At 37.4% G+C, this 26,436-nt stretch overlaps 6 protein-coding genes and 1 pseudogene across 7 annotated transcripts; 4 read left to right on the forward strand and 3 right to left on the reverse strand.

Annotated features, from left to right (window-relative positions):
* Positions 1-950: 950 nt before the first annotated feature.
* LOC111799719 (cilia- and flagella-associated protein 251-like) lies at positions 951-2,983 on the reverse strand. The gene is made up of 3 exons (XM_023683168.1): positions 1,374-2,983; positions 1,186-1,286; positions 951-1,093 (listed from the first exon to the last, which is right to left on the reverse strand). The coding sequence occupies exons 1-3, from the start codon at positions 2,671-2,673 to the stop codon at positions 1,055-1,057; spliced, it is 1,440 nt and encodes a 479-aa protein (XP_023538936.1). The 5' UTR covers positions 2,674-2,983; the 3' UTR covers positions 951-1,054.
* Positions 2,984-4,072: 1,089 nt separating this feature from the next.
* Positions 4,073-8,276, forward strand: LOC111800726 (E3 ubiquitin-protein ligase MIEL1). Its single transcript, XM_023684544.1, has 13 exons — positions 4,073-4,307; positions 4,401-4,609; positions 4,746-4,833; positions 4,912-4,968; positions 5,075-5,107; positions 5,332-5,409; positions 5,536-5,579; positions 5,681-5,721; positions 5,996-6,078; positions 6,172-6,263; positions 6,356-6,425; positions 6,513-6,554; positions 7,875-8,276. The coding sequence occupies exons 2-13, from the start codon at positions 4,560-4,562 to the stop codon at positions 7,998-8,000; spliced, it is 804 nt and encodes a 267-aa protein (XP_023540312.1). The 5' UTR covers positions 4,073-4,307; positions 4,401-4,559; the 3' UTR covers positions 8,001-8,276.
* A 325-nt stretch (positions 8,277-8,601) lies between these two features.
* LOC111800727 (CASP-like protein 1E2) lies at positions 8,602-10,398 on the reverse strand. The gene is made up of 2 exons (XM_023684545.1): positions 10,137-10,398; positions 8,602-9,049 (listed from the first exon to the last, which is right to left on the reverse strand). Exons 1-2 carry the CDS (start codon positions 10,316-10,318, stop codon positions 8,710-8,712), a joined length of 522 nt encoding a protein of 173 aa, XP_023540313.1. The 5' UTR covers positions 10,319-10,398; the 3' UTR covers positions 8,602-8,709.
* A 566-nt stretch (positions 10,399-10,964) lies between these two features.
* Positions 10,965-12,589, reverse strand: LOC111800664 (CASP-like protein 1E2). The gene is made up of 2 exons (XM_023684466.1): positions 12,278-12,589; positions 10,965-11,465 (listed from the first exon to the last, which is right to left on the reverse strand). The coding sequence occupies exons 1-2, from the start codon at positions 12,523-12,525 to the stop codon at positions 11,126-11,128; spliced, it is 588 nt and encodes a 195-aa protein (XP_023540234.1). The 5' UTR covers positions 12,526-12,589; the 3' UTR covers positions 10,965-11,125.
* Positions 12,590-15,120: 2,531 nt separating this feature from the next.
* LOC111800940 lies at positions 15,121-17,614 on the forward strand. 2 transcript variants are annotated; one of them, XM_023684868.1, is made up of 4 exons: positions 15,121-15,419; positions 15,519-15,683; positions 16,223-16,471; positions 17,074-17,592. In XM_023684868.1, the coding sequence occupies exons 1-4, from the start codon at positions 15,363-15,365 to the stop codon at positions 17,320-17,322; spliced, it is 720 nt and encodes a 239-aa protein (XP_023540636.1). In that variant the 5' UTR covers positions 15,121-15,362; the 3' UTR covers positions 17,323-17,592. The 2 variants fall into 2 exon arrangements, with proteins under 2 accessions (XP_023540636.1, XP_023540637.1); XM_023684869.1 differs by having other exon boundaries at positions 15,129-15,304; positions 15,468-15,683; positions 17,074-17,614.
* A 1,022-nt stretch (positions 17,615-18,636) lies between these two features.
* LOC111800939 lies at positions 18,637-20,035 on the forward strand (annotated as a pseudogene).
* A 2,824-nt stretch (positions 20,036-22,859) lies between these two features.
* LOC111800521 (probable serine/threonine-protein kinase At1g54610) lies at positions 22,860-26,225 on the forward strand. The gene is made up of 7 exons (XM_023684253.1): positions 22,860-23,489; positions 23,703-23,987; positions 24,084-24,401; positions 24,537-24,764; positions 25,185-25,285; positions 25,390-25,507; positions 25,592-26,225. Exons 1-7 carry the CDS (start codon positions 23,154-23,156, stop codon positions 25,901-25,903), a joined length of 1,698 nt encoding a protein of 565 aa, XP_023540021.1. The 5' UTR covers positions 22,860-23,153; the 3' UTR covers positions 25,904-26,225.
* Positions 26,226-26,436: the final 211 nt, after the last annotated feature.

The following is a 26,436-nucleotide window of genomic DNA, read 5'->3' on the forward strand; positions in this document are numbered from 1 at the left end:
TTTTTTTTTTTTTTTTTTTTTTTTTTTTTTTTTTTTTTTTTTTTTTCTTGAAATTTGATTGAGAGCAAAAGAAAACTAAGTGGTTATTAGATTAGACTTGGTTTTCCAGTTTTGATTTTTGAAAATTTTGTGTTTTCTCACTTTTTTGTAATTTTTTTTTAATCAACGAAACATTTCAGTTATTAATTAAATTCTAAAAATTAGTTTTTAAATTCTAAAAATTATTTTTTAGACTGAATTAGTTTAAAGTAAAAACTATTTTTTTAAAACTTCGGGATGAATTATTTATCCTTCCTAAATTTTCAACTTAAACTATTTCATCATTTTGTGCTCATTCAAAAAATTATTTTAAAAAATATTTGTATTTACTTTAAACTTGGCACGATATTAGAACTAAATTTATTGAAATTCGACGACTTTGGCAAAGTTATTTTGTAGATAATTTATAAATTAATCAAACTTAATTATATTGTAAACTTTNTTGTGCCCTTACCATATGAGCTAAGCAAAAACTTGAGAAATCTTATGCCTTGAGCTACACTCTATCAAGGGAGGGTGTCCTCATATAAAAAGTGAGTATAAACCCTATGCCTTGGGGGTGCCAATTGTACCCAGATGCCCCTTACATGGCAAACAGCTCTATCAAATTAGCTACACTCAAATTCGATAGGTATGAGTTCTCCTACTTTTCCTTTTTATTATTAAATTCAATGGTTTTATTAAAGTTCTTAGGGGTTGAATTTGAGGATGTGGTGGGAGAGAAAAATGTTTAAAATATACCCACGGACCAAAGAAAATATAAAATAAAATGATAGAAAAAATTATGAACTTAATTTTAAAAATAAAAAGTAAAAAAGCAAATAATTATTCAGAAATGAAATTGATATTAACATAAGAAGTTGGATTTTAGTTTCAAAGCGTAGATATTATGGTTAAATATAAATGGTGGATATTTGGAGGCAGAGGAGTTGTTATTAACATAATAAAAAATGATCAACATTTTATGATCTTTACAACATCATCAACAATCGGTTTCTTTTCCACTTTTGGTCATCTATTTCTTTTCCTTCACTGCCAAATCAGCTGCATTTTCCTGCATAAGATGAAACATTCACATAATTCAATCTTATAGTAAAATAATAATAAGTGTTCATATGATAATAATATGAGCAATAATTAGCAGACATTGGCATCTTTCACAGTCTTCTCCTGTGTGGGAAGGGGACTGCCTGAGCTTTGTGCTTCTGCTGCTTCTTTCACTTTCACTGCCTCTCCTTCTCCTTCTCCTGTCCACATGATTGATTACTTCAAATAATCCTTTTGTGAAATAAGTTGGAAATAATTTGGTTGCTTTGTGTCAAAATTTTACTCACCAATTTTCGGTTCTTCAACAGGTTTGATTACTTGTTCGACGACGACGACGCCATTGTTGCTGCCTTCCTTCTTCTCGTCCTTCGTTTCTCCGGCCAATTGCTTCTCTTTGGCAGGTTTAACTCCCTGCTCTACTTCGATTCCACCACCCTTAACAACAGCGTCCTTCTCTGTTTTCGTCTCGCCGGCCACCTGTTTTTCAACAGTACCGCCATTAACGACGTCCTTCTCCTTCTTCTCGCCGTCGCCGGTTATTTTCTTCTCTGTTTTCGCTACCTCCTTCTCCACTTGCTGGACCTCCGCCGCATCGCCATTGCTCTTCTTTTCCTCGCGTTGATCTGTTTTGTTCTCTGGTTCAATCTTCACAGCGCTATTGATTTTCTCCTCCCCGTTCTTCTTCTCTTCTCGCTGCTCCGTTTTGTTCTCCGGTTCAATCTTCACAGCGCTATTGATTTTCTCCTCCCCGTTCTTCTTCTCTTCTCGCTGCTCCGTTTTGTTTTTCGATTCAATATTCACAGCGCTATTGATTTTCTCCTCATCGCTTTTCTTCTCTTCTTGCTGCTCTGTCTTGTTCACCGGTTCAATCTTCACAGCGCTACTGATTATTTTCTCCTCAACGCTCTTCTTCTCTTCCTGCTGCTCTGTCTTGTTCACCGGTTCAATCTTCACAGCGCTACTGATTATTTTCTCCTCAACGCTCTTCTTCTCTTCCTGCTGCTCTGTCTTGTTCACCGGTTCAATCTTCACAGCGCTACTGATTATTTTCTCCTCAACGCTCTTCTTCTCTTCCTGCTGCTCTGTCTTGTTCACCGGTTCAATCTTCACAGCGCTACTGATTATTTTCTCCTCAACGCTCTTCTTCTCTTCCTGCTGCTCTGTCTTGATCTCCGGTTCAATCTTCACAGCGCTACTGATTTTCTCCTCAACGCTCTTCTTCGCTTCTTGCTGTTCAGTCTTGTTCTCCGTTTCAATCTTCACAGCGCTATTGATTTTCTCCTCATCGCTCTTCTTCTCTTCTTGCTGCTCAGGCTTGTTCTTCGTTTCAATCTTCACAGAGCCGTCAATTTTCTGCACATCGCTCTTCTCCTCTACTCGCTGCTCCATTTTGTTATCCGATTTAACCTTCACATCGCCGTCGATTTTCTCCTCACCGACCTTCAAATCAGCCACAGGTAAATCGGCGCCGCTCTTCGATCCATCGACGGCTTTGCGACTGCTCTTGGTTCGGCTGGCACTAGATTTCTTGCGGGGGAGGCTACCATCGGCGGTGGCCACAGCAAGTTTCGACTCTCCGCAGCCCATGGTTGAGGCGATGAACGTCGGCGACTGGAGGCAAAATGGAGAAGAACAGGCAGCGGAGAACAGGAAGGAAAAATTGGATCTCTCCCGCTTTAACAATGAAGAGGGAGAGATCGAGAGCAAAGAAGAAAGCAAATCAAAGCGGAGAGGTCAGTTTTTCGTTGTGGTTGATCGATGCTGTTATAATCGCGTTGGAATGATGAAGATCGTATGAGCGGAATTTGGTTGGTTAGGGTTCTTTCCCCCTCCTCCATGGCCATTACCGATCCGTCTTTCTCGTTCCTTTGAAGGTCGAAAATGGAGGATTTGAAGCTCTCCGTGTCACAACTTTGGAAACTGTTTCCACGAAGAAAAAAGAAAAAGTGTAATTCCAAAAATGCCCTTTAACCTTTTTTCTTTTTTTTTTTTTGGGTTTAAAAGAATTTCTGAACGACTTTTAATATTTTAATAATTAGTAAAATGGAGAAAAATAGTGAAATAATAATTTGTGAAAATATAAATATAATATTTTAAGGTTATAAATTAAATTTATTTATTTTTATTGAATTAAAATATTATATTATAAATTATATGATATTGTAAAATAAAATTATAAGCTTAATTATGTTTGAAAATTAATTAATAATGATTAATTTTATAATTACCACTTGTGTTATGGTTTATTATATATTATAAACTGAAATTTTAACTATCGTCTAAATTTTAATTTAATTTTAAAATATTTTATCAAACATAAATAACTATGTTTTTATTAAATTTATTGTTTTCAATTATTAATTATTCAAAATCATTTTTTACTGTAAGAAAATCAATTTTTATTAAATTAAATTTGAATAATTAAATATATATTATTATTTGAGTTTGAAATAATTCTATAGGGTTCCACCATTGGCACCCCACCTCGTGTCCACCTCTCTTTGGGGGTTCAGCCTCCTAGCTAGTACACCGCCTGGTGTCTGACTTAGATATTATTTGCAACGACTCAAGTCCATTGTTAACCGATATTGTCCTCTTTAGACTTTTTTTTTCTCTGTTCTCCCCCCCCCCAATTGATATAGGATCTCACAAACTAACTAAGACGTCCTCTTCGATAACTTTCTCGTGGTATTACAACCTGTTTTATATGCTCGATTGCTAATTTCAGTATGACTTGAATATTCTTGGTAGTCATATTCTTGGTCTCGTTTAGTTATAGGATAGAAATATCTTCTCACTCTTTCTCTTGTGGTTGGTAAGTGGTCGGACCCGAATGGAAATTTCTATATAGGACATCGAAACAAAAAAAAATGTTTTGAATGCATGAGATCGAGACCAAAAAAAAACAAGAAAAAACTTGTTTTATACGGTAATGACTTCCAGAGTTACTGAACTGAATTGCATTGGGATTCTCATTCTGTTCCCCTCCTCTTCTCCATCAAGTGAGGGAAGAAGAAGTTTCTTTCTCCAAACCCAAGAAAGAAAAAGTGACGAGAGAAGTTTTGGAATCCTCGTTGCCTTCAAAGTGTTTGTTAAAATGCCCCAATCAGTTTCTTGGCTTACCAGTTCTTACCCTTCATTGAATTCCCCATTCGCTAAAATTTCGGCGCCTCCCCCTTTCACCTTCCCATGTCAGCCTTCGACCCACCTTATCCTTTACGGTTTCTCTCTCTTTCTCTCTCTTGAAGTGGGCGTTTCTTGAGATTTAATATAATTTATTGCAAGCGCTTTATCTTTGCTAATTTTTTATGCAGGAAAATTGCAAATCGAGATGCAGAAGGTGGATATAAATTTGGGGTCTCCATCATTAACATTTCCTTTTGGGGAGATATTGAATCGACAACCAAACAGCCCTTCTTTCCCTTTTAAGAAGCTCTTCCGTCGCCTCTCTTCCCTCTCCGCCTGACCTTTCAATGGAAGTCTCAGCCGATGATCGTTTCGATTTTGGGAAGATGGGCTATGGGTAAAAACCCAATTCTCCATTTCTTTTTTCGTTGCCCCTTTTGTTTCTTTTCGTTCATTTGATGCTCTATGTAAAGATTCTTGAACTGGGGTTTTCTTGATTTGAGTTCTGTTTTTGATTTGTGGGTTGTTTTTAGATGCAAGCATTATCGCAGGAGATGTAAGATTCGAGCCCCATGTTGTAATGAAATCTACCCCTGTCGCCATTGCCATAACGAAGCTACGGTCTGTTCTTGTTATCGATTGTTGTTCTTTACTTTCTGGTTTACTTTTGCTTACGTTTTTCATTCTTTGATGCATTAGAGTGTGATGACCAGACCCTTTGATCGTCATGAACTCAACCGTTTCGATGTTAAACAAGTATGGTTTTATATATCTTTATGTCATTCCTTTCATGGATTATTCACTCTTATGCGTGAAGTATGCAATGACAGTCGATTGATATCTTTTCCTAAACCTGAATCAGGTCGTCTGTGCGGTTTGTGACACGGAGCAGCCAGTATGTGAATATTATTTCTGTCTTTACCCTTTTGAGTTTTGATCTTGTCTAAAGAGTTTGTTCGGAACGACTATCCAATTACTTAAAAATATGTTTTTAATACTTCGTTTTTAAGCACTGTAAAGTCATAAACATGTCCTAGAGCTGTGGAGGCAATTGTTTTTCTTTTTTCATATTTAACTGACTGTCGACTTTTTTTTGTTACTATTTACCACGATTTGCAGGTTGCTCGAGTTTGCACGAATTGTGGGGTTAATATGGGGGAGTATTTCTGTGAAATATGCAAATTCTATGATGATGATGTAAATATTATGATTCTTAGTTCTTGTTTTTTTATTCATTAAGCGTGTGTTTACTTGGAGTTTAATAGCAAGAATTGGTGTTGTATGTTTGTACATTTCCTTCATGATTTCCATGCTTCTCTGCAGATTGAGAAGGGGCAGTTCCACTGTGAGGATTGTGGGATTTGTAGGTTAGTTTGAATTCATTGAATTTTTTTCTAATTTTCCCTTTTTTGATCATTTAAAGTTTATCAAATCAAGTCTTTTGAGTTTATCAACCTCATGTAAACAGGGTTGGCGGTCAAGAAAACTATTTTCATTGCAAGAAGTGTGGTAAATCTTTCTACTTTTCAAAGGAATTTGATTAGTATCAGTTGAATTCGTGTTTGTCTCTGCACCCCCGTTTATTGATGATCGTCGTTCTGTTTAATTCTTCGATTTGCTTACATTTTCCTTAAAATATTAGTTGATTATTATGTCCTTCTGAAAGTATTGGATCTTTGGTGTAATGTTCTTTTAAAAACTATGTGGGTTAAGCTCTCTGTTTTTGCAGTTCTAGATTCACTATACCATCTGTTAACCTTCTCTGCCATTGTATTCTTAAAAGGATCATGTTACTCCGTGAATTTGCGTGACAATCATTCGTGTATCGAGAACTCTATGCAGCACCATTGTCCAATATGTTATGAGGTCTTTCTCCAGCCTTTTCCTGTTCTTTCGAGCCTTCGAAATTGAATTCCCATATTTACATCCTCACACCTCCATGCTGGGTCTTTATTACAGTACCTCTTCGACTCGCTGAAAGACGTTGCTGTTATGAAATGTGGACACACGATGCATCGCGAATGTTACTTCGAGATGATAATACGTGATAAGTAAGTCGTAAAGCTCGTCTTTGTTTCATTAGTTTGAAAGCCATAATACGATGCATAATCGATGTATAATGAGAATTTGTGGCATAACCCAGATACTGCTGTCCAATTTGCTCTAAGTCGGTTATCGACATGTCCAAAGCGTGGAAACAATTAGACGAGGAGGTAAAAATAAAAAAGTTCAAGCATGTTTTGTGAGTTTTTTCCTTAATCATCTCTTGACTTGTAATGTTTTATCTGCCATGTGTTTAGATTGAAGCAACAGTCATGCCGGAGGAATATCGTGACAAAAAGGTTCTTTTTCCATATATTACCGTCTTTAGCTACTTGTCGTCTTTCGAATCGTTATATTTACCCAAAGATTATTGGCTGATTATAGTATTGTCTTCAGCCATTTGTCGTCTTTCGTATTGTTATATTTACCCAAAGATTGTTGGCTGATTATATTACTGTCTTCAACCATTTGTCGTCTTTCATATCGTTATATTTACCCGAAGATTGTTGGCTGATTATTTTACTGTCTTCAGCCACTTGTCGTCTTTCGTATCGTTATATTTACCCAAAGATTGTTGGCTGATTATATTTACTGTCTTCAACTCCTTGTTCTCAACCCCTTGTCCTCTTTTGTATCATTATATTTACCCGAAGATTGTTGGCTGATTATATTACTGTCTTCAGCCATTTGTCGTCTTTCGTATCGTTATATTTACCCGAAGATTGTTGGCTGATTATATTACTGTCTTCAGCCATTTGTCGTCTTTCGTATCGTTATATTTACCCGAAGATTGTTGGCTGATTATATTACTGTCTTCAGCCACTTGTCGTCTTTCGTATCGTTATATTTACCCGAAGATTGTTGGCTGATTATATTACTGTCTTCAGCCACTTGTCGTCTTTCGTATCGTTATATTTACCCGAAGATTGTTGGCTGATTATATTACTGTCTTCAGCCACTTGTCGTCTTTCGTATCGTTATATTTACCCGAAGATTGTTGGCTGATTATATTACTGTCTTCAGCCACTTGTCGTCTTTCGTATCGTTATATTTACCCGAAGATTGTTGGCTGATTATATTACTGTCTTCAGCCACTTGTCGTCTTTCGTATCGTTATATTTACCCGAAGATTGTTGGCTGATTATATTACTGTCTTCAGCCACTTGTCGTCTTTCGTATCGTTATATTTACCCGAAGATTGTTGGCTGATTATATTACTGTCTTCAGCCACTTGTCGTCTTTCGTATTGTTATATTTACCCGAAGATTGTTGGCTGATTATATTACTGTCTTCAACCCCTTGTCGTCTTTCGTATCCTTATATTTACCCGAAGATTGTTGGCTGATTATATTGCTGTCTTCAACCCCTTGTCCTCTTTCGTATCGTTATATTTACCTGAAGATTGTTGGCTGATTGAATCAGCCAACTTGAATCTTTGTTTTCTGGACATTATCTTTTACATACACCTGATGCTTACTTGTTATGAACACTTAAATATGAATCAATGGTACAAAAGAAACGCCTAATGCTTACTGTTTTCCCTTTACTTGAACCTTTTTTCTCCATTTCTGAAAACTCTCATGATATCAGAACTAGAAAATTAGAGCTACGTTTTGCAGGTATGGATTTTGTGCAACGACTGCAACGACACGACTGAAGCGTGCTTTCACATAATCGGGCAGAAATGCAGCCACTGCCAATCGTACAACACGCGCGCCATAGCTCCTCCAGTTCTCCCACAGTGATAGAGATCATCATCATCATCATATGTTAAGGAGGGTCTGGTTGGTTGGGTTCTGTATCAGTTATATATATATATATATATATATCTCCCATTAATATCACTTCAAAGATTGCATTTCTGAGTAATTGGGTTGTGGAATCTTGGAAACTGTTGTTTTTTCAGGTTGTTAATTCTTCTTCCTCCATTGGTGGGGTCTTAAAGAAACCCAGGTATAATGAATTTGTAACCATACAATATACTAACTTTGGAGTGAATATCTTTATTTTTCATTGTTATATCATATCTTCTCTCTTCTTCCCTTGCTTTTGTTGCTCATTTCTTTCTTAGTTTCTTCTGATTTTTGCTGTTCAGTCTCATCGACACGAGTTTTTTTCAATATGTATCGTTTTTTAGGCTCATGTTTGAAAATGTATCGTTTTTCCCCTTTTTGGGTATGATATAATACTTTGGGGCGGGCGACCTTAGTGAAGTTCGGTTTGGTTTCTAAACTTTTTTGAAGTGTATTACGTTTTTTAACTTTCAATTTTGTGTCTAATAGGTTCGTGAATTATTATTTTTTTCAAGAAAAAGAACTGATCTATGAGATATAAATTTGGATTATATGGTCAAATACAATACCAAAATTCTCTATTAGACATGCATCATATTTTTATCGAATTATTTGGAAGTAAGATAGAAAATTTATTTGAGAAAGAGGGCCGAAAGCCCATTTATTTGGGCCTCTTTTGAAGGCCCACAACAACCAATATAACTAACAGCATGAAGACGATGGCTCCAGCAAGGGAGAGAGCAGAAGCAGCTGCCACTTGCTTGCAGAATCTACCAAATGTATCGCACACTTTGTTCCACCGCACGTGCGAGTTACCGTGGTAGCCGATAATTCCAATGGCTATGGCGGCCCCGGCGCTGGAAGAGAGCAGCACCACCATCACAAGGTCGAGAATGGTGATCAGCAAAGCTAATATATTGCTTCGGTTCTTGTTTGCTAATGAAATAGCCAACGACAGTAGTCCATATAAGCTTGCAATTACATTGGCCGCAAAAAGGTACCTTCACAACAAAACATATATTTTTAATGTTTACTACCAATACACGGTTGCTAACATAAACATAGCTCAAATACGGAGAAAGAAACATAGTTCAACATTTGAGAGAGGTTGGATTCGAGGTTCGAACTCGACTAACTTCATGTTTCTGATACTACTTGACACAATCANTGTCTTCAGCCACTTGTCGTCTTTCGTATCGTTATATTTACCCAAAGATTGTTGGCTGATTATATTTACTGTCTTCAACTCCTTGTTCTCAACCCCTTGTCCTCTTTTGTATCANTCACTTTCCAATGACAAGTGAGCTAAGCCAATTTGTTCTTGCGGCGATTGTGCGGCACTCACTTTCGAAGGCAGTAGTGGGCTTGAGTTGTTACATCTCGAGTGAGTTTGAAAGACTAAAACGTAGAAAGAACAAAGAAGAGAGGCGAGGCTTACACAAAATCAGCGGTAAGTGGTCTCGAGNGTATTGTTATATTTACCCGAAGATTGTTGGCTGATTATATTACTGTCTTCAACCCCTTGTCGTCTTTCGTATCCTTATATTTACCCGAAGATTGTTGGCTGATTATATTGCTGTCTTCAACCCCTTGTCCTCTTTCGTATCGTTATATTTACCTGAAGATTGTTGGCTGATTGAATCAGCCAACTTGAATCTTTGTTTTCTGGACATTATCTTTTACATACACCTGATGCTTACTTGTTATGAACACTTAAATATGAATCAATGGTACAAAAGAAACGCCTAATGCTTACTGTTTTCCCTTTACTTGAACCTTTTTTCTCCATTTCTGAAAACTCTCATGATATCAGAACTAGAAAATTAGAGCTACGTTTTGCAGGTATGGATTTTGTGCAACGACTGCAACGACACGACTGAAGCGTGCTTTCACATAATCGGGCAGAAATGCAGCCACTGCCAATCGTACAACACGCGCGCCATAGCTCCTCCAGTTCTCCCACAGTGATAGAGATCATCATCATCATCATATGTTAAGGAGGGTCTGGTTGGTTGGGTTCTGTATCAGTTATATATATATATATATATATTAAAAAAAAAAAAAAAAAAAAAAGAACGAGAAGCTTACACAAAAGCAGACAAGTAATGCCACTTAGCGACCACAACAACGTCGAAAGTAGGAAGGTTGGGGGAGATAGAAAAAGGAACCACTTTTGTTTCTTTGTCAAGCCTCACAACAATGGCTGCCACCAAAGTTAACCCAAATCCCAAAACCCTAAGAACCCCTTCCAACTTCCCACCACCACTCATTACTCTGTTCAATTGAGAGAAAGAAGAAGAAGAAGAGTGTTTGGATGATGGGAAAATGTGGAAGAGAAAATGTGGGAAAATTAAATAGATGGTGGCCAAGGTGGTTGATCAGAGCAGTTATGTTCATTACTTGGTGGGTGACACTCATTTTCAATTTAATTAATTAATTAATGTTATAGCCATTTCTATTTACGTTTCAAAATTCAAACATAATTTATTATTATAATACATCATTAAAGTCAAATATTATGCCACGAAACACATCAAGCTCATAAATAATTTATTATTATTAAATGCTTTAATTTTCGCATTAAACACTAAAGTCAAATGATACTAATAAAAATATTTAAAATAAGTTATTTAAATTAATAATGTATTAATTAAGAATATACATAGATATGCCTAAAACTTAGTAGCTTAGAATTAATAGTAATAATAAAATAATTCCTGCAAAAAATTATTTTTTTATTGTATCGTTGCGTTAAAATTAATATACGTTTTTTTTTTATTTACGTTTTAAATATGGTGCATAAATTTTTTTTGAAGCTCGAATTTTAATAAAAATATTAAATATTTTAATGATTGAACTACGCTCGGTTGATAAATAATTTATTTATTTTTCTTTTTTTTTTAAGAGAAAAAGAGATTGAGATAAATAAAAATATAATGCATATATAGTCTTCTTGTAACATTTTCAATTCCATAACTGATAACCTAACCTTTAAATTGGGCTGTGAGGAACAGAGCCAAAGCCCATTTAGATGGGCTGTGAAGAAGCTTTAAATATAGGCCCAAATCCCGGCCCATTTATTTGGGCCTCTTCTGGAGGCCCACAGAAGCCAACACAACTAGCAACATAAATACTACAGCACCAGCAAGAGAGAGCACAGTAGACGCTGCCATTTGCTTGCAAAATCTACCATATACATCGCACACTTTATTCCATTGCACGTGTGAGTTCCCGTGGTACGCAATGACTCCGACCGCTGCCGCAGCTCCGCTGCTGGAGAAGAGCAGCGCCACCATCACCGTGTCGAGAACGATTACCAATAACGCTAAGATGTTGTCCTTGTTCTTGTTTTTTAACATAAAAACAAACGATAGGAAGCTGTACGAACATGCTATCACATTCGTCGCTAAAAGATACCTAAAAAACACGATACACTTTTAATCCAATACCACCTTCACGTTTATCTATATGTATACGAATATCCAACGTGTCAAGGTGCCAAATTCATAATAGCTATACTTAACACAATATAACACCAAACGTTTAATTATTTTGCTTGTAAAAGTACAAAAACTAACCTGTTGACCGTATTTATATTTTTAACAAATATCCGACCATATTCATTATTTTCAATTATTATTAATTCTAATTCTACCTAAAAATTAAATTTTTTGAAAACCCGAAATAATATCACCTCCTTTATTTTATTGACGTCCACAAATCACGTTTAAATCTAGATAGCCTCCCCCTTAATCGAGACTCGACTCCTTTCTCTAGAGCTCTCGAACAAAGTAAACCCTTTGTTCGACACTTTAGTTACTTTTGACATGACTAAGTTTAGGGCACGACTTTGATACTATGTTAAGAATCATGACTCTCGATGATGGTATGATATTGACCAGCATAAGCTCTCGTGGCTTCCCGAAAAGGTCTCATACTAATAGAGATAGTATTTCTCACTTATAAACTCATGATCTTCTACTAAATTAACCAATGTAATCCTCAACATACTAATCATCTTCAACTAAACCGTCACGAGTTTAAATCTTCAGCTAAACAAAAAACATAAGAAATCACTATTTGAGTGATAATATCGAAAAAAAACATTAAAACAAACATGTTTTAAAAGGGCAGACATTCAAATCTTCGTACCGAGTTCGATTTAAACTCGGAAGAAGAAAATGAAGGTATAGAAAGAAAAAACGGAGCGGGAGAGAGAAAAGACTTACACGAGAGCAGACAAGTAATGCCAGTTAGCGGTGAGAGTATAATCCAAAGGAGGGAGGTTGAGGGAGACAGTAAGAGGAACAACCTTGGACTGTTTGTTGAGTCCCACGACAATGGCTGCCACTAAGCTCAACACAAATCCCAAAACCCTAAAACCCATTTGAGCCATATGGTTAACCATTACGTTCTTGTTCATGTCTTGTTGTTCTTCTTCTTCTTCCTTTTTCACTGATCTTCTCACCACTTCCATCTTCCCTCTCCCACACGATTAGGGTTTGGATTCCCAAGAAAGTGGGACATAAAATTTATAATATGAATGGAAATTAAGAGCTGGGAGGTGGGGAAGTTATGGGGTTGGTGTGGTGCTTTTAATGAATCAACACTCATCTACTCACTCCTAACTCAATTTTCTCGGGTATTTTTACGATTTCTGTGGGACCCTATATCGGTTGGAGAGTGGAACGAAACATTCTTTATAAGGATGTAAAAACTTTCTTCTAGTAAACACGTTTTACAACTGTGAGGCTGACCGTGATACGTAATGGCCTAAAACGGCAATATCTGTTAGCAATGAGTTTGGGCTGTTACAAATGGTATCAGGGCTAGACATCGGGCGGTGTGCCAGCGTGGATTTTGACCCTCAAGAAGAGTGGATTGTGAGATCCCACATCAATTGAAGGGAGGGTCGAAGCATTCCTTATGGGTGTGGAAACCTGTCTCTAGTAGACATGTTTTAAAACCGTGAGGCTGACCAAGATACGTAACAGGTCAAAGCGGACAATATCTACTAGCGGTGGGCTTGAACGGTTTCAAATGGTATCAGAGCCAGACAACAGGCAGTGTGCCAGTGAGGATGTTGCACCCTCAAGAAGAGTGGATTGTGAGATCCTACATCGATTGAAGAGAGGATCGAAACATTCCTTATATGGGTGTGAAAAAACCTCTCCTTAGTAGACGCGTTTTTAAAACCATGAGGCTGACGACAATATGTAACGGGTCAAAGTAGACAATATTTGCTAGTGGTGGACTTTGACAGTTACAATTTTCTCTCTGATGCAGACCTACTAACCTTATATGGAACTAAATATTCTTTATAAGAGTGTAAAGCTTTCTTCCTAGTAGACATGTTTTAAAGTCGTGAGGTTGACCAAGATACGTAACAGGTCAAAGTGGACAATATCTACTAGCGGTGGGCTTGAACGGTTACAAATGGTATCAGAGCCAGACATCGGGCAGTGTGGCAGCGAGAATGCTGGGCACCCTAGAAGAGTGGATTGTGAGATCCCACATCGATTGGAAAGAGGATCGAAGTATTCCTTATATGGGTGTGGAAAAACTTCTTCCTAGTAGATGCGTTTTAAAACCGTGAGGCTGACAGCGATACGTAACGGGCCAAAGTGGACAATATTTGCTAGTAGTGGACTTGAACTTGGACGGTTACAATTTCTCTCTGATGCAAACCTACTAACTCTATTACGGCTGCTTCCTCGGATAATTTCTCCTCCATAGAGTCTTGTTTCCAAAACAGACGGAAAACCATCTTCGAGCCTCACACTTATTCAAGTGAGGCTCGTGTTTTTATTTCAAATGAATGTTGATTGAGGTATGATGTATGGTTAATATACTTGTATCTTACTTCAAATGAATCTCGAATTTATTGTTATTATATATGTATATATAATTTTTTTTAATCTAATTTCATAATTATTTTTATTTTAGTTAATATATTTTTAATAAATCTTAAAATTGGTCCCTACTTGTAATTTTTTATTATTATTGAAATTAGTTAAATAATAATAATTTTAATGTGACAAAAGTTACCATGTAAGTATATTTCTAAAATTATGAAGTAATAAAAGAATTTAACAAAAAAAATTAATAGTATGAATAAACTTAAAAAAAATTAATCAAAATTAATTTAAAAGAAAAGAAAAAGAAGAATAAGATAAAGAGTTGCTTAACCTCGTTGCCAAACAGGCCTTTAGCATTAATGTTGGGTTGGAGTACTCCATTTGTATTTTGCTTGGCTGCAGATATAAAAATGCATTAAATTGGCGGCCAACTAATAATTTAATGAAAAACTATGTAAACAAATACCCATAAATTTTATTGTTATTATTATTATTATTATTTTTTTTTTTTGGATAAATGAATAATTACTAAATTTGGAGAAAAAAAACTATAAATAATTTACCAAAAAAAAAAAAAATTAAATTAACTTTTAAAAGTGTCCCAGTGTTAAGTTAAGTGCTAGATGAACACGACTTTCCACAATAGCATGATATTGTCCACTTTGAGTATAACTCTCACTCCAAAAAGATCTAGCACAAATGGAGACAGTATTCCTTAATTATAAACCTATGATCATTCCCTAAATTAGCCGATGTGGAACTTTCATCCAACACCTCCCCTCGAACAAAGTATGTCTCCCCTTAATCGAGGCTCGATTTCTTTTTTTTTTTGGAGTCTTAGTCATTTTTTATTATGCCCACTCCGCTCGACTTCTTTTCTTTTGGAGTCCTTTGTTCGACATTTGAGGATTCTATTGACATGACTAAGTTGGAGCATGACTCTGATACCATGTTAGATGAACACGACTCTCTACAATTGTATAATATTGTCCATTTTGAGCATAAGCTATTATGACGTTGGTGTGTGCTCCCCAAAACGCCTCACACCAATGTTTTTAATTATAAACAGAGGTTCATTAGTAGCTGACGTGGAAATTCGAAATTTAAGTTTTACAAATTAATTGATTAATTTCGATTAGGCACAAATTTAGAGATTTAAATAATATTTAACTTGAGAAAAATAATTATTTAAAAAATAAATTACTTGTGAAAAATAATGCGTGCAAGAACTTCCACGTGTGTTCCATCGTCAAAGCCATTCTCCACGAGTCCTCAACTTCAGCATACTCCGTTGGGAAGCAAGCTCGGTTAGGGATTCAGTACAATCGGTGGTTTTCCTTCTTCATTTTCTTTCTTCCCATGAAATCGATCGTTGCTGATCGTTCGAGGATTCTCCAGGTTAAATTTCGATTGATAATTTTGAGCGGAGAAAGAAGAAAATTGAGAGTAATCGAAAATGGGGTTGCTCCATCTTCCACTTGATGTTGCCCTGAAAATTGCTTCTTCTCTTCAGGTTCAAGCGGATTTTTGTATCATTCTGATCTTCTTATTTTACTTGAAGGTTCTTTGGGATTAATCGATTTTTCTCTGTGGATTTTGGGCTGTGATGAAGGCATCGGACATTTGTGCTTTGGGCTGTTGCTCGCGGTTATGTCGGGAACTTTTCGATTCCGATTGTTTGTGGGAGTCTCTTGCAAGAGAAAGATGGCCTTATATCTATGCTTCTTCATCTACTGGTTCTTCTTCGTCAACTCCCGCAAAATTCCCCATCTCCATGGTGCTCTTTTCATATCTTAATCTCTTTTTTTTTTTTTGGTCCTCGGTTAATTATTTACCATATTGGATTATCCATTTACATGGTTGCTATATTTAGGATTCTTGAAATCAATTGAGAGATTTGAAAGGTTGTTATTTTGTTCTTTCTGCTTCGTAATTCAAATGTAGCTGTCTCTATCTGAAATGGTTGATTATTTAGTGAAACATACGGCGGATATATCTTAGTTATTTCACCATCACTTGAAGTCATCTTCATGTTATTTCATTGGCCTTATGATCATCCTATGATGTGTTAAGTGTCTCATTCGTGAATTTACGTGTATTTCTTAGTTTCTTGAAAGCAATGAAGAGATTTGAAAAAAATGTTGTTCAATAGTTGAATGAGCCCTTTCGAATTTTCTTCATCCCTGTATGTAATGATTTGAACATACATTGGATATTTATCTTGAGTGGTCTTAAGTTGGATGTTGATCTTGAGTCTGTTGTTGAATTCATTGTTATAATTATGTTTGTGAACGAACAAAATGAAACGTCTTCCAGGGATGGAAAAGCTTTTACATCCTGAGGCATATTGAGATATTGGGAAGAGCCCAAGCAGCAGTCAAGTTTATAGAACAATGCCCTCCTTCGACACCGATTGAGGGTGGAGACTATCTCAGGACAATACTCGGCTTGCGGGATTTGAAGCTTAGTTTTATAGATGTTCAAATGGTGCTTTTCAAACCTCAACTTAACGGGCTGCTGAACTTGGTTGGCTTACACTACTGCACAAATTTGCTTGAAATCCCTGTACGTCTGCTGCTTTTTACCATTTTTGTTCAATCATTTGTAGGTTTATAATGTATTTTGGTTGTGAACTTTTATACTTATTCCATTTTGACCCCCTTAAATCTTCGAAGGCTCTATTTTCGTCCTGAACTTTGCACAAAAATTCATTTTTAGTCTCAGCTATTGTTTCCTCTGTAGCCATTTGTTCAGAACTCCAAATATATTTGGGAAATTTGACACTGTCCTAATATACATAGTTTCAAACTGTTGTTTACATGGACATTTTCTTGTCAAATAAGTAAATTAAAGACTTCGATGTTGGGTTTTTGTTAAATACTTTGTAAAGCTTTAATCACTGATTCTTTATGCTAAGTTTAAGGACTAAAGCAAGATAGGACAAGATTAAAAGCTTAGAGTCTTAAGTAGACAAGATTCTAGCTTATGATTTCATGGCCAAAGAACTTAGTGGTTAGAAAATGTTTTGAGTGATAAAACAAAATTTGTATAGATGAAAGACTGTTTCGGCATTCAAATTGTATAGGATCATTATTATGATTCCAGCTTATTTTGCGTATCATGTATCTGAACTCTGAAGTTGTTGATTTGACTTCGATTCCTGGCAGGCCTATCGAGTCATGGAAGCACTTCAAAGATGCAAGATCTCAGAGAAACATGTATGTGTGAAATGGTGGAAGCTAGGAAGATGGTTTTATGGCTTCCGCATGAGAGACGAACAACATACTCGTCGAGTCTCTCTGGCAGAACTGTTAACGGCAGAAGGGGAAGACGTTCTTGGGGTGCTTAGCCGAGGTCCTGTTCATGAGGTGCTCCGGGTTCAAGTTTCTGTAAGTGATCCCTTTGACAGTCACTGATCTCAACAAAGCACACAAAAACACCCGTAGCATCTCTATAAGCATTCTGCAACTGCAATGACTTGTGTGCTACTAGTTGTTCATGTATATCAAATACTTGCTTGTAAATTCATGTAGATATAAATATGTAAAGTATGTATCTGCCATTCAGATTTGATTGATAAGTTGTCATTCACCAACGTATGCACATCAATATTTAGTGTATTGTGTGAATTATCAAAGGCGTTTGGGTCAATGTATTGGATTTTACAATCCCTTCATTTATCACTATCCGATTATACTTGGGCTTTCACCATTTCTACATACATTATACTAGTATCTCTTATTTCTATCTACCAAATATACATCCTTTATTTTCAGGTGTCTAGAACCTATCTTTTTGGACTTTCAAAATCGACATTTGGTTTCGAAACAAACGTCTTCCTAAACCTTTTATTCTTTGAACTCGAGGACATAGTAGTACAACCTATAGACAGATTCCATTCGATCAAGGTCGTCCTAAACTTTTAATTCTAAAGCATCAAACATCTGTCAAGAAACTTGATTTGTCTTCAAATAAGTAGGTTTTTGTTGGTGTTATTTTTGAATATGTTGGTTTGGTGCATTAGCTATTGCAGCTTCCTTTTGATACATACTTCAAGAGCTCCAGGAAAATGGTTGTAAATCAGAAGCGCATACCATAGTATGCTTCATCTTGATATTTGAGTTGTATTCAGTTCTTGCATGAGTTTTCTCAATATTGATGAAGAATGTATCAGATGCTCTCACCACCCCTCTATTAACCCCAAGGATAGACAACCTTGATATCTTACTGAATTAGGTCACAGCCTCGTACAACTCGATAAAATTGATATCATTTTCTATATCGAGCAATGGGTGAAAAAAGTAGGCACCCAACAAAATAAAATTGGTATGGTCTATAAATGCTGCAAAATTACTTCCAAAAGAGTGTATATGGTAGGTGTTATTTCATCTTTAAACACTTGAATTTTCACGCTTGATTTACTTTGTTCAAACATTTAAATTTATTTTTTTAAAAGCTTTTAAACGTCTACTTTAGGTTTTTTACTTACAAAAAAAGTACTATTTTGGACGGATCTTTATTTTCATCTCAATATCGACAAATCAATGATATAACTTTAAACGTATGGATTAACAATGTAGTGCGTTTAAGAATTGAGTTAAAAGTAAACGGGACTCCGTCCATGCATTAATGGGTTGTAAAAGTATGAACGCTTTCATAGACTCAAATTTGCTTTTATCGCATCTAATCTAAGCCTATAAAAAGAGAGGTGCCACTCCTAAGTAAGTGATAGGCAACAAAATCAGTAAGATTTATTAACATTTATAGCCAAAATCTCAAAACAAACAATTCACACGCATTATGAAAATGCAACTCCTAAATTTCCGACCTCACATTTTCAGCGCGCGTTTTTTTTTTCTCTTTCACTTCCAAAAGCTTCAGCCCACAGCCATTTCCACCGGCGGTTCAACCTTCAAAACAATGTCCCTTTGCTCCTCCGCCGCCGGCGGCGGTTTCAACCTTCTTTCGCCGGTGAATAGAAGCGACTCAACTCGTTTCTGTTCTCAATTTGTCTATCAGATTCCGGTGAGTTCATTCTCTCTCTCTTTTCGATCTTCTTGTTTACGTTTATCAGAAACCCCCAAATCCAGTAGGGAAAGACGAAACCCCATTGTTAAATCGATTCAATCTTCGTTTAGGGCCAAAGACCCTAAAGATGTTAACATTTTGGTGCTGGGTTCTACTGGGTATATTGGGAATTTTGTGGTTAAGGAGCTGGTTAGTGAGGGTCTAATGTCATTTCCATTGCTAGAGAGAATAGTGGATTAGAGGTAGAAATAGTAAGGAAGAAGCAGCTAGTAGTTGAAAGGAGCTAATATTTGCTTTTCTGAAGTGACCCATTTGGATGTTTTGGAGAAATCTGTAGGGGATTTGGATGTTCCTATTGATGTTCTTGTTTCTTGCCTTGCTAGCCGAACTGGCGGCGTAAAGGATTCTTGGAAGATCGATTATGAGGCCACGAAGAACAGTTTAGTGGCTGGAAGAAATCGTGCCCCTCCTTGAATTCCAGCGTGCTAAGCTCAAATTTGAGGCTGAACTTATGGAAGCAGCTAAAGAAGACAGTGGTTTACATACAGCATTGTGAGGCCTACTGCTTTTTTCAAGAGCTTAGGAGGTCAAGTTGAGTTGGTGAAGTGTGGCAAGCCATATGTGATGTTTGGTGATGGTAAGTTGTGTGCCTGCAAGCCGATCAGCGAGCAGGATTTGGCTTCGTTTATCGCAGATTGTGTGTTGTGTGACGATTAAATCAATCAGGGTTTGCCTGTTGGTGGCCCCGGGAAGGCGTTGACTCCGTTAGAACAAGGCGAGATCTTGTTTAGGCTGTTGGGGAAAGAACCAAACTTCTTGAAACTACCGATTGGGATTATGGATTTCGCCATTGGAATTCTCGACTTCCTTGTCAAGTTCGTCCCCGCCATGGAAGATGCCGCTGAGTACGGGAAAATTGGAAGATACTATGCAGCTGAAAGTAGGTTGATCTTAAATCCTGTGACAGGAGAGTATAGTGCAGAAAAAAAACACCAAGTTATGGGAAGGACACATTGGAAGACTTCTTTGAAAGGGTCCTCAGGGAAGGGATGGCCGGTCAAGAATGAGGCGAACAGACGATTTTTTGATACTTTCTACCAAGCAACAGCTCGTTGGACTTGCCAGTTCGTGATGGACGGTGCACGTGAAGAAGGTGCGCGTTTCCTTATCTGAATCCTTACTACTTTCTGAGTTTCCATGAAGTTTTTTTTTTTTTTTTTTTTCACGTAACATCAATATCTGTAGGGTTGTAAATTGTCACCATTACTCTTCAAAACAATATCATTATGTAATGAATTGTGCCATACTTTTATGATCCATAATGATTCTTCTGCTGAGCATGCTGTGTCAATGATAGGCAGTCATTTATTTTTGGTATCTTCTTACTCAATTAATTGTTGCTTCAAGTGTTCTATTATGTTTTCATTTGAGAGTTGATTATTCTTCAAGAATCTGAAATCTATTCTAGAATTGGCCGAGATCCCACATCGGTTAGAGAGGAACGAAACATTATTTATAAGAGTGTAGAAACCTCTCCCTAACATACGCGTTTTGTGCCAGTGAAAGCCCAAAGAGGAAATGTTTGCTAGCGGTGGACTTGAGCTATTACAAATGGTATCAGAGCCAAACATTGGGTTATGTGCCAGTGATGAGGCACACCAGATGGTGTGCCACTGAAGACGCTAAGCCCCAAAAGGGGGTGAATTGGGTGTCCCACATCGATTGGAGAGGGGAATGAGTGTTAGCGAGGACACTGGGCCTCGAAGGAGGTGGATTGTGAGATCCCACATCGGTTGGAGAGGGGAACAAAGCATTATTTATAAGGATGTGGAAACCTCTCCCTAGCAGACGCGTTTTAAAGCTTTGAGGGGAAGTTCAAATGGAAAGCTCAAAGAGGATAATATGTGCTAGCAGTGAGCAACTGTGTAGCCGCTCCAATCATTGAGTCCGAACTGTAGCCATAAGTATCTCCATGGTGATGAACAATGTAAATAGAACACAAACTTATGTTTTTTTAGAGACAAGAATCCATTGAAAGGAACCGTGATAAAAGGTCTAAAACTACAGTCAAACCGAAGCTTTCTCTAGAGCTTTTGACATTTAGACTTCTTCAAGCTTTCTCCTTGCCTGATAATACGATCATAGCAGTAATGTATCGATCTTTCTAGGGATGAAAATACGAGCCGGTCCAGTCGAACAAAATCAAACTAGACTCGATCTGTTGGACCCTCTTGATCACTTGGATTTGTTGGTTTAGTCCATTCAGTCTATTTTGATCGGGAAGTCGGTTTGGTCTTGAGGGGAGTCAGTTTTCCGTGATTTCTTAGAAAATAGTCAACCCCAAATCGATCGATGATACCCGTTATTCCTATGATAACTATACGAACAGAACTGATATGAGAGAATACCTTGGAATCAAAACTTGCCACTGTTGGATTCTAAGTACAAAATCCCTCCCTCGTTCAACAACAGTGACCTCTCAACTCACTTCGGGCTTCCGAATATGAGATGGAGAGATTCCACATTGATTGGAGAGGGGAATGAAGCATTTCTTATAAGGGCGTGGAAACCTCTCCCTAGTAGACACGTTTTAAAACCATGAGGCTAACGATGATACGAGCCAAAATGGACAATATCTGCTAGCGGTGAGCTTGAATTGATACAAACCATGTTTAGTTGACCTGTTTAGCATCTACTCTGCTTTGTTAGGCTATTGGCACAGCACAGCCTCTCATGGAACAAGCAAAATCCATAAGGAGTGACATTCTACCTAACCCACCCTCTACTTCTCTTGCCTTCAACTCTTCCCTATCTTCAACCGTTGAAAACGACGACACAGGCCTCGATTTTTTCAACACAAGGTTCAGTTAAATTAAACCTTACTCAAACGACCCCGAAAAACAACTGCTTTTACTTCATCTTTCATTTCGGTATTAGCTAGTTAATGAAGTCGAAAGCAAATTATGTTGTAATCACATTTCGTCTTCTTTTCGAGTAACTTCGTTGATTGTCAATGTAGGCTCACCAACCTTTTAACTAAGCTTCTTCTCCCTTTGCTGTGAATTTGATTACATATATTCTTACAAAGTAAAAGTCAACATATAAATTGCGATTGCCATGTAATTTCTGTCCGTGCTTTGAATGTCAAAGTGAAGAAATTCCACAGATCACGTGTATATATACATAATTTGTTTTATTTTAAAATTTAGAGGGATAAATTAAATGTTTTTTATGTTGTCTTTTTAACTTAAAATTAGCGGGAATTTAATGGAGCTATGTTCGAGTAGTCAAATTTTTTTAGTTCAACAATTGCAAGGGCGAAGAATCATCTATTGAGGTCGGAGTTGGAATAGAAAATAATATAGATTTGGATTTTTTTTTTTTTAGAAAATAAAAAAAAAAAAGTTGAAAAATGGAAATAAATAAAAAATAAAAAAAAATAAAAAAAAATGTGGATATTTGTAGCAGAGTTTGCCAAGTCAGCAAGGCCATGAGGATAGATCCTCCGAATCAAATCAGTATGTTTCCTCACTCCTACGAGCACTCTCACCCAATCCCCCGCTGCCACGTGTCCGTACAATAAACACTCAGCTTGTACTCATTGGATAAACAATTAAAAAATAAATATAAAATAAAAACGAAAGAGGAGAGAGAAAGTAATTCAAAATCTCTCTCTCTCTCTCTCTTCCAATATATATATATATATATATATATATATATTTTTTTTTTTTTTTTTTTAATCCCTAATTCCAAAAAAAAAAAATGAAAACCCATCTTCTTCCTCAGTCAGTTCAGTGTGGACTGAGTGTGATTGAAAATAGCAGAAGTTCTTGAGCTTTTTTTGGTATTTGTTAACAGTAAAATGGAGGTGTTTATGTATGGATGTATGGATGTATGTATGTATGTATGTATGTATGTATGTATGTATGGGCTGAAAAGGTGTGTTTATGAAGCTGTGATTTGTTTTAAAAGAATTTGACTGTGCCTCCATTTGTGGCCGACTCCAAATCATTGCTTTCCATTACTTTTGTCTCTCCAAAATCTTTCTCCTTATATTAATTCACTTTCATACTTCCGTTTTCTCCCACATTCCCCATTTCCATCGCGAATTTATCATTAGGGTTTCTGTTTTTCCTTAATTTCGCTGTCTTCTGATTCCAACTTGCTGGAATGTGATGGGGGAATGATTCAATGAGTTTTCCGATTCCCTTTGTTCTTAATGGGCTGCGTTTTTGGCCGAGAGGTTTCTGCGAAGCCCGTTCAGAGACCGAACGCCGATGACGAAATTAGGGCTTCTGCCAAGGCGGAGGTTCCTGAGATTCGAGCTGATGCTGCCGCTAATGTTCGCAATGGCGGAAGTAGGAACGAGGTTGATGATGATAGAGGTTCGAGGCCGAGGCGGCGATCGTCGAGGCCGAATCCGAGATTGAGTAATCCGCCGAAGCATGGCGAGCAAGTCGCCGCTGGTTGGCCGTCTTGGCTCTCCGCCGTCGCCGGTGAAGCTATCAATGGATGGATTCCTCGCCGTGCTGACAGTTTCGAGAAGCTTGATAAAGTATGATTTCTCTTTCTCTCATCAACAGTTTCCTTTTGTTCTAAGTTCGATTGTTCAGAGTTTATGTTTGGAGTTGAAGAAGGAATTTAATGGCTGTTTCCATTTATGTTCTTATCGCCATGATTCAGTTATGCTTCAGTTCTGTTCGAGTTTTGTTTTCCTTATATGAACAAAACCAGAATTCCCAAATTTGTAAATGTTGTTGTTGATCAGATTGGGCAAGGGACGTATAGTAATGTGTACAAAGCCAGAGACTCATTGACAGGGAAGATTGTGGCTCTGAAGAAGGTTCGTTTCGACAATTTGGAGCCCGAGAGCGTCAAGTTTATGGCCCGGGAAATTCTCATTCTGCGGCGTTTGGATCATCCAAATGTTGTTAAACTCGAAGGTTTGGTGACGTCCCGAATGTCGTGTAGTTTATATCTTGTATTTGAATACATGGAACACGATCTGGCTGGACTTGCTGCGAGCCCCGGGATCAAGTTTACGGAATCGCAGGTGCGAAGCTACTCGACGAAGTTCTTTGCTATCTGTGAGATCTGATTCGTTAATGGATGCTGTATTTAGCTCTAATTCTTCAAATGGACTTAGCAGGTTAAATGTTACATGAACCAATTGTTATCAGGGCTTGAACATTGTCACAACCGTCACGTGCTGCATCGTGATATAAAGGGATCGAATCTTCTGATCGATAACGATGGGATCCTTAGGATAGCTGATTTCGGATTGGCGTCTGTCTTTGATCCTAACCACAAGCATCCAATGACAAGTAGGGTGGTTACGCTATGGTATCGACCTCCTGAACTTCTTCTTGGAGCTACTGATTATGGCGTTGGTGTAGACCTCTGGAGTGCTGGCTGCATTTTAGCCGAGCTGTTAGCTGGAAAGCCTATCATGCCCGGTCGCACCGAGGTAAAGCTCGTTAGCAATCCATCTTTCGTTCCGTCTTCAGTTCATCGAATGCCGTTTGATCTTCTTGTAAATAAGTTCATGTTTCTTAGGCTTTTGTCACTTTTGTCATGATTGTGACCATATTTGATCTCCCAGGTTGAGCAGCTGCATAAGATATTCAAGTTATGTGGCTCTCCTACAGAAGAATACTGGAAAAAGTCGAGATTGCCTCATGCAACCATATTCAAGCCTCAACATTCATACAAGAGATGCATAGCAGAGACGTTTAAAGACTTCCCGCCGTCATCTCTGCCACTAATCGAGACGCTTCTCGCCATCGACCCCGCTGAACGCCTAACTGCCACGGCTGCTTTACATAGTGAAGTGAGTTTATACATTATGCTGTTGCATACACATCGTATCGTTTTTTAAACTATCCGATGAGCTGTCTACTGAATCTCTGCATCGTAGGTATTAAATAACGATATGATCGATTCTTAGAAACTTAGAACAGTTCGGAAAATACGTTAAGTAGGTCTCTCTTCATCATAGGAATCATCTTGCTCCATGGCTAGTAGTTTTCACCCATTAGATCTACGGCGCATGCCACGGAGTATTGTTTTTTACCCTATCATTCATCGACACATATTTACTCCCCCCGAGAAGGAGAAGAGAAAGCACGTGTCGTTTTAGTAACCTCGGAAGCTGATTATAGCAGNTTTTTTTTTTTTTTTTTTTTTTGTAGTTCTTGCTTTATTTCTCTTGTTCATAGACATTTTTGTGAACTTTGTTCTGTTTTTGCAGTTTTTCACTACAAAGCCATATGCTTGTGAGCCTTCCAGTCTTCCTAAGTATCCTCCAAGCAAGGAAATGGATGCAAAACTACGGGACGAAGAAGCTAGAAGGTCGATGACCGATTAAGACCCAACGTCTTGTTCGTTATTAGGATAAACAGTGGATAAAATGAATTTACATTTTTTCTGACTTTGATTGAGCTGTGTGAGTGCAGGCTAAGAGCTGTTGGCAGAAGCAATGCAGATGGAGTGAAGAGAACACGGGCACGTGATCGAGCTGTTCGGGCAATTCCTGCTCCAGAAGCCAATGCTGAGCTTCAAGCCAATCTCGATGTATGTACGCCTTACTCGATTTCTTTCTATTTTACGCTCAATTCATATGATTGGTGATTTGATTTTCATCGATGCTCTCTACAGAGACGACGTCTCATAACACACGCAAATGCGAAGAGCAAGAGTGAAAAGTTTCCTCCTCCACATCAAGACGGAGCGATTGGCTACCAACTGGGATCTTCGCATCACGTCGATCCGATCTATGATCCTCCCGACGTTCCATTTAGCACCATGAATTTCTCGTATCCAAAAGCAAGCATCCAAACATGGTCTGGTCCCTTGATGGACCCAGGTGCCGTTGGTGCTCCTCCAAGAAGGAGAAAACACACCGCAGGTCATTCATCAAGATCATCATCCAAGGACTTGAATAAGGATAAAAATTCTGCTCGTATCTAATACACGAAAACGTTATCGACGATCTCGGATGAGCTTCAGATAGCTCCTCGAAGAGATCTTAATCCAGCATCTGTAAGGTCAAGCCTGGGAAATTCGATTGAATTCTTCGGAATGGTAGAGTATATCATTTCTCATTTTTAAAATTTTCAGTTTTCTATATTCTTGTAAGATCAGATGCTTCGCTGGTTTGTATATTTCAAAGTCCTACTAAACTATATTAGCTTATTGAAAATATCAATAAAATTTGTCTTTGGAAACCCTTCAATGATCCTTTGAATTCATTTGCTTCATGGGATCTGGAGGATTTCCAAATTCAATGAAATCTCTGTTTCTAATAGCTCCTATACATCCTCATAGTCGATACGTTGAAGTTGGGAGTTATGCTTTAAATCGGTTAAAAGTACAACAATGTGGAGTGGAGTTATGCTCTATATACTCCGATCTGTAACCTTAATGATATATACTCCGATCTTAACCTTAATTTAATTAAGATATATACTCTCTCAAAATAATAATGGTAAAAAATAAACATT

The sequence above is a fragment of the Cucurbita pepo genome, chromosome LG08 (genome assembly GCF_002806865.2).
Source record: "Cucurbita pepo subsp. pepo cultivar mu-cu-16 chromosome LG08, ASM280686v2, whole genome shotgun sequence".
Taxonomy (NCBI): Eukaryota; Viridiplantae; Streptophyta; class Magnoliopsida; order Cucurbitales; family Cucurbitaceae; genus Cucurbita; species Cucurbita pepo.